General features: G+C 38.7%; 1 protein-coding gene across 3 annotated transcripts in view; it reads left to right on the plus strand.

Annotated features, from left to right (window-relative positions):
- The window catches only part of LOC120516780 (muscarinic acetylcholine receptor M3-like), a 510502-nt gene extending 505001 nt beyond the window's left edge, over window positions 1-5501 (plus strand). For all 3 annotated transcript variants that reach the window (XM_039738717.1, XM_039738719.1, XM_039738718.1), the window contains one exon: window positions 3032-5501. In XM_039738717.1, the coding sequence (XP_039594651.1) occupies window positions 3051-4838 (1788 nt within the window). In that variant the 5' untranslated portion in view covers window positions 3032-3050 and the 3' untranslated portion in view covers window positions 4839-5501. The remainder of the gene's footprint in view (window positions 1-3031) is intronic.
- The last annotated feature ends 2053 nt before the right edge of the window (window positions 5502-7554 follow it).

A 7554-nucleotide genomic window follows, 5' to 3' on the forward strand; every position in this document is an offset into this window, starting at 1 on the left:
ATTAATTCAATGTATGTAAACCTAGTTTGTTAGTTTATTTCCAGTACAATTAGGCACTTGTATGAAATGATTATATATTAACAACAAACAGTGTTTTAAAACATAAATAAGTACTCTGTTATGTTCTTTATTTTGATTTGATTTAATATACTTTATTAATCCACGTGGAAAAATAGTCTCTTCACATGACCTTTATCAATGTGGTTTTAACATAACCTTATACAAATACAAGTGTACTTCATTTTGTATGTTGTAATATAAAAAGGGAGACATTATCAAAGAGTTGGGAAACCAACATGGCAAATCTGCTTAATACGAAGTCTTGAAATAAATCAGTGAAATACAGTAAATGGAGGATCAATAGTCCAGCGTTGTTTTAGAGCTATAGAGAGATGTGTTCTTTTAGAGAGCAGAATGAATGCTGACTCCCGGCAGTCTCTGTCCTTAAGTAGGGGAAGGACCGGATGGTTCACCCAGTTTGTCTTCCTCCAGTCTAGAGGACAAGGGGAAAAGGTAGTTAACCTATTATGTCACACTCTTCACCTTTCCCATAATTCCCATTCAATCCAAGCCAAAGGAGCACTCCTGAGGCTTGTGTGTACAACAATACATATATATCGAAGCACAAGGTATGGCCTGTGAGACTGTTGTCATTGTGAAATAATAGAACAGGAATAAAAGAAGGGTTGGTATAACAGATCACGTCATAAGGGAATAAATAATACTATTTTATAGCCTGACATTATGTGTAGACAAATAAAGAAGGTGACAGCACTTAGTTTTTTAGGCAGAATAGTAGGTGCAGCAACAGGAGGATTTGGTAAGCACAGCGAAACAATCGAATAGGAGTTTGATGGGTTACAAAAGGAGGAAGGCTCGTTAAATAAAAAAGAGAAATCTTAAGAGTTTAAGGGTCTCGGAAAAAGAGCTAAAGAAAGCTTACCGGAGGCATAAGGAGTGATGAAGCGAGTCAGTGAGACGAATGTCTGTCTACACTCACTGATGAAGACTTCTGGGAGGAAATGACGTGATGAGCACCCAGTGCTGCACTGATAGCCATCACTGGAGGGAAAGTAAATGGTGATGGAAGGGGATTGGTCTGTGGGCTGTCCCACAGATGTATAAATTAGAGTCAATAAATGCTAAGCTTGTCTTTTCTGCCTAAGCCTGCTTGATAGAAACATCTGAAGGAGGAGAAGAGTGTGATAGTACATGAGTGTGTAAGACCCTAGAACAAAGGAGTGGGGTTAGTCAGTACTTAAGTTTGCACATAGTTTAATCCCGGTTCTTTTTCTTGACCTTGTTTTGGACCGAAGAGGAAGAAAGGAATTTATGGAATGTACATTTTTTTTCTTGTTTTTTATCTTTTGAATCATCTAAAATGTGTCACCAGGACTTTGTGTTTTTTATTTTCATTATTTTTGATGAAAGTGAGTTTTTCTGTTTTTCACTGACAATAAAGAAGCACTGTTTGTTATATTTTTGTCTGTGTCTCATTACTCTTCACCATTGATCTTGGCCCATGAGCTATATGCCCGGGAGGAACAGTTGAGGTACTGGGATGACCTTGTTAAATATCTTGAGTTGCAACTGTTCAAAAGAGAATGAAAGAAGAAGGATATATGAATGTTGACATGGTTAGCACTTTAAAAAGCTCTGTTCTACTGGGAAGCTAGGATCAAAGTGATGAGGACTTTAAGTGGTTTACATAGGGAGGCGGAAGCAAAATACACTAATTAGCGTAAGTCAAGCGGTAAAGCATAAAGAAAAACAAAAGTGCAAAGAAGTCGCCCCAGCAAAGTCCTGAGACAATTCTTCACTTTGGTTAACTTGCTTAGTGGGATTCCCAGCCCTTTATGTCTTCTTTTCTCCTTCCTCTTTCACCTTCATGGTGTTCAGTTGCTTCTTATTCTCTTAATCAACTGACATGAAAATGAAAAAGAGACCAGCAGTCCACCACCTAACCTGGTCCCATTTACAACTCTGTGTGTGTATGTTTGCGTGTGTGTTCATCATGAAATATCTGTTTTAATAAAATACTAGGGGGCTTTGCCCCCTGCTCGCTTCGCTCGCCAACCCCACAGCCTGCCCTACACACCATCCATTTCGCTTCTCTGCTGCTCGCGTATGTGGATTTCACTTTCACCAAACAACAAATCTTTTAATTCTCACGGATACGCCTCTTCATTGGGAAGAAACACTCCTTTTCCCTGATGGCAACAAGAATTAGACAATCTACAAGTCTCTTACTTAAAGTTTAAATCCGAACAATATATTTGATCTCTTTTCACTGTTCCGTCATTTCACCAAGTAATAATTTCCATTTGTTTGCCGCTAATGCGATCTTTACTATCATTTTTTGAGACTTTCGAATTTTAGTACTTTTATTATCTCTAACCTGCTCTGCATGTGTATCATGCCAACGTTTTTGAATTCTTTACGATGTTCTACTTTGTCATCTACTCTTTTATTTCCGGCCCTGGGTGTGGTTAAATCTCTTGGCACATGGTCTCGTCTTGCGGGACTTGAAAGTATCTCTCTGAAAAAGTCACGTCTCATCCCAGGCTAAAAAGTCTTGTCTCGTTCCTGGATGTTTTTATATAATAGAGAGATTTAGAAGGGAAATGGAAGTGGAAAAAGAGTGACAAGCTGAGGATTTCTAATCTGCTCTGAGATATAAATCATTTATGAGAATATCAGTAGAATGCAAAAGTGTAGAATATAAGAATGACGTAACACAGTAGAAGGAAAACACTTAAAAGTTCATAACATTAAATTAAGTGTTTTTGGCAAGGATTGCCTTCTAATTAAATAATTAGGAAGGAAAAACAACAACCTGCAGCCTAAACTCGAGCACCCCCTGCTAGTGGTTCAGTTAAGGCTATGCTCTCCATTCTGTCTTGATTATTCAAGTATATTAAATCTAGCCCCATAATTGGTGTTTTGATGTACTGTATTCAAATGGGCTAAACATTCAGTATAAGAAAAAAATGTACCACTATTGCTAATACTTTTTATTTCTATTTTACAGAATATGCCAGACAGTCAACATGAGCTTGACCTACAACAGCACAGCGTCCAGCTTGATTTTAAGCTCCAGCAACAGAATCAAGGCCTACCAGGACACAGGTTTTCTTCACGAAAATAAGTGGAATGACCCCTTTAACCCCATTGAGAATGGTTCCTTTCCTGGAGAAGACTCAGCCCTGCAGCTGTCACAAAATGCTACCCCGATTCCCAAATCTTCTTTTGATCCACTAGGTGGGCATACAGTTTGGCAGGTGGTCCTAATTGCCTTTCTCACTGGCAGCTTATCCCTGGTAACCATAATCGGAAACATCCTGGTACTGTTGTCTTTCAAGGTCAACAAGCAGCTAAAGACAGTGAATAATTATTTTCTCCTCAGTCTTGCTTTTGCGGATTTAATCATTGGTGTCATTTCAATGAACCTTTATACGACTTACATTATTATGGACAAGTGGGCCTTAGGAGGCTTAGCATGTGATTTGTGGTTAGCCATTGACTACGTTGCCAGTAATGCCTCAGTCATGAATCTTTTAGTAATAAGTTTTGACAGGTACTTTTCTGTTACCAGGCCACTTACTTACAGAGCAAAGAGAACAACAAAACGAGCAGGAATCATGATAGGACTGGCCTGGTCAGTCTCCTTTATCCTTTGGGCACCTGCCATTTTATTTTGGCAATACTTTGTTGGGAAACGCACAGTGCCTGCGGATCAGTGCTTCATTCCATTTCTCTCGGAGCCTATTATCACATTCTGTACTGCAATAGCTGCCTTTTATTTACCTGTTACCATCATGACAATACTGTACTGGAGGATTTACAAAGAAACTGAAAAACGAACCAAAGAGCTGGCCGGGTTGCAGGCTTCTGGTAGTGATGCTGAAACAGCCCAGTTTGTCCACCAGACTGGTAGCTCTAGGAGTTGTAGCAGTTACGAACTGACCCAGTCCTCTGTGAGGAGACCATCTAGGAGAAAGCGAAGTCGATTTCACTTGTGGCCAGTGGTGAAGTCTTTTAAGTCCAGCCCTGAGGCAGACCAGGATCAGAGCAGTAGTGACAGCTGGAATAACAATGATGCAGCTGCCTCCTTGGACCAGTCAGGTTCTTCTGATGAAGAGGAGATACCTGAAACAAGAGCTATTTACTCAATTGTATTGAAACTTCCAGGCCTCAGAGAGGCCATGAACTCTCATCTGGCTTCTTCCGAAGATATGGATATGTCCGAAGATGACCACCGCAGGCTTAATGTAGGTAGCAAACAACGAATGTCCAGGAAAGAAAAGAATGAAAAAGTAGAGAATAGTTACCACCAGTGCTTTACCAAGATGCCAATGGAGTCAATGCCAGCTATCGATGTGCCCAAACCATCAGATACCATAGCCTCAGCAGCGAAGTCCACGTCCATGCCCATCTCCTTCAAAGAAGCAGCAATGGCCAAACGCTTTGCTGCAAGAGCACGAACACAAATTACAAAGCGCAAAAGGATGTCACTCGTGAAAGAGAAGAAAGCTGCACAGACGCTTAGCGCTATTCTTTTTGCCTTCATCATTACATGGACGCCATACAACATCATTGTACTAGTGAACACGTTTTGTAATGAATGTATCCCCAAAACCTTATGGGACCTGAGTTACTGGTTATGCTATGTGAACAGCACAGTAAACCCCATGTGTTACGCATTGTGCAATAAAACATTCCGAACAACTTTCAAAATGATATTGCTGTGTCAGTGGGACAAAAAAAAGCGCCGTAAGCAGCAATTTCAGCAGAGGCAGTCTGTCATTTTCCGTAAAAATATGCCTCAGGATTCTTAAAGGTTCTTTTGTAGAGCAGAAGAGATGATCACTTGTATGTCCATCAAACTCAGGCCTTCATCCAGAAACAGTTGATTAATTCATCTTTTACAGTTGATTATGTTTTCTCTTTTTTTTTACCCAAAGCAAGTTCAACATTTTCCCTGGGACTGAAATATACAAAATTGTGTTCATGGTAAGATTTACAGTGTGTAAGGCACTACAGAGAAAAGGGCTTTCAAAATTGAAAAATAATGAATGCTATTAATAAGGAAAAAAAATAGCGTAGTACCAAAATCCCCTAAATTTGAACTTTTTAAATTCCTGTACATTATATGCTTTGAATCTTATCTCCTATAAAGGGACGTCCCTTATCTCCCCTTAGTGATGCCACCTACTCTCTAGCGAGAAGCTGCCAGTTTCTTTAGGACCCCATCCTTTCTATCATTAGATTTTTAAACCAGCCAATACAAATGAAAATACTGAGCCAACTATCCATTTCAGTATTTTTTAAACATCCAGTGTTCTAAATGTATGAAAATATTGTAAATCTAGATGTCCCAAAAACTACCTTTGTTTGCAAAATTTGGTTTATCCGTGTTGTGAATACAGAGATGGTACACACATGTCGCTTTTGTATTCAGTGTGGGATGCTGTTTACATGGTTTAGAGAAATGTGTAAAGTATTTTAATGGTGTTTGTGTATATGAAACAATATGTATTTTTTGTATTATGTTTATATATATATATATATAACATATCAACATTGTAATATTTCTTTCAAACTTATGAATGACAATGTTTGTTTTATTTCACAGTTGCAGCATGCTTACCATTGAACCTGAACTTCCAGAGAGTGGAAGGATTTTAGAGTGCTCGGTCTAGAAATTTTTAAACACCAACCACCAAGCCAGGATTTTCTTAGTAAATCTGTTTTTATTTTTATTTATTTATTTTTTTTATGAATGTGAAGGAATGAAGGAGAAACTGTGAATAAATATTATTATTAACACTGGAGCTGTATTGCAGTATTAATAATAATATTACAGTAATAAACCTTTAGGTTTTCACTGTCTTTAGAAAGAGGCAGTGCTGGAAAAGGCAGAAGCCAAAGGGAATACCATAAGGAGCGCACTGTGGCGTGTTTAGGCTTCTGTGAAATTACTGTTGTTTTACAGTGACACCTGCTGGGAAAAAATGGAACTGGGGCACAAGATTAGTATGTACTGTATCGAATTCAGTATAAGAGTTAGGGAAACTGACTTTGAATGAATATGCCATGCAAAAATGTTACTTACCCCATAGCTTGTAGTGGTGCCAGAGAAAAAAATGTTATTCTCACATTTCTGTGGAAAAAGGACAGAATTAGTTTTCTGACAGAGCACGACCCAATAGTGAGCAACGGTAGAATTGGAATTGCTTTAATTGGCCAGTACCTAATGTTCAGGAATTTAATTTGGCGGCTTTGGAGCTGCTTATAATATAAAATAGCATAATCACATGAATAACAATTTAAACAACATATGTACGTTATAAACAGTTGCAGAATAGTGCAATTATAAAGGAGATGATGATGTGCAGGTGAAGACATTAATGCAGTGCTCATGCACACGCACATACATACATACATATACGTGTACTGTACATACACACACCTTCAAGCAGAGTATGAGAGAACAGATTAATAAATGTTGTAAGACAGGCTAAATTGCTGGCTTGCGAAGGTTATGGGTCTGGAAAAGAAGCTGTTTAGGTGTCCGTTCATTTTACCCTTAATTGCCCTAAAGCAATTACCAGAGGGGAGTTTTGGGAGCAAGCGATGACCTTGGTGAGATGAGTCCCTGGTGATCCTTTTGACATGGTTAGTGACACTAGATGTGTACAGGTCTGCAACAGATGGAAGAGCACAGCCAATAATTTTCTCAGCAGACCTCACAACACGCTGTAATTTATTTTTGGATTGGACTATTGCTGGACCAAACCAGACAACAATGGAGAATGTGATCATATTTTCAATTATGGCTTTGCAAAATTGTACTGAGGTTTTTTGAAAACAGGACTCTTGACCAGTTTAAAAACTCTCTCCCATGATGCTTTAGTTTCCAGTTTATGATGTGCACAGATTATTCCAGAAATAACATTTTAACAATATTGCAGCAAACAAGCTTTTTAAGGATACAACTAGATTAATGTCATGTACTGTAGGTTTGCAGCACGAGTCATGGGAGATTTGTTTTCTTTTTTCCATGGATATTTATAACATTGTTTGCCATTGTCCAGTTTTGTCCATTACAAACTACATACAGTAAATGACATTCTTCCACATCATCCTTTCCCACTTCAACATGTGGTCCATGTGCCTGATCAACCTTCTCGATACGACTTGGTCCTGCACCTTCACCCCAGGTCTTCTGTTAATTTAATCTTAGGCCTCCCTCACTTTCTCTTCCCTTGTATTTCCATTCCCATCATTCTTTTACCAACATATTCATTGTGTTTCCTCATCACATGCCCATATCACTTCACCCTACTTTCCTCTACTTTCTTAGATAGCTCTCCCATTTTTGTTGTAACACTGATTGTCTCATTTCTTATTCTGTCCTTTTTTGTAACGTCACACATCCATCTCGACATTCTCATTTCTGCCACATCCAACTTCTTCTCCTACACTCCCTTTACTACCCCATGTCTCAGCTCTATACATCATTGCTGGCCTTACCACTTTCTTAAAAATTTT

Source organism: Polypterus senegalus, chromosome 16 (genome assembly GCF_016835505.1).
Source record: "Polypterus senegalus isolate Bchr_013 chromosome 16, ASM1683550v1, whole genome shotgun sequence".
NCBI lineage: Eukaryota > Metazoa > Chordata > Cladistia > Polypteriformes > Polypteridae > Polypterus > Polypterus senegalus.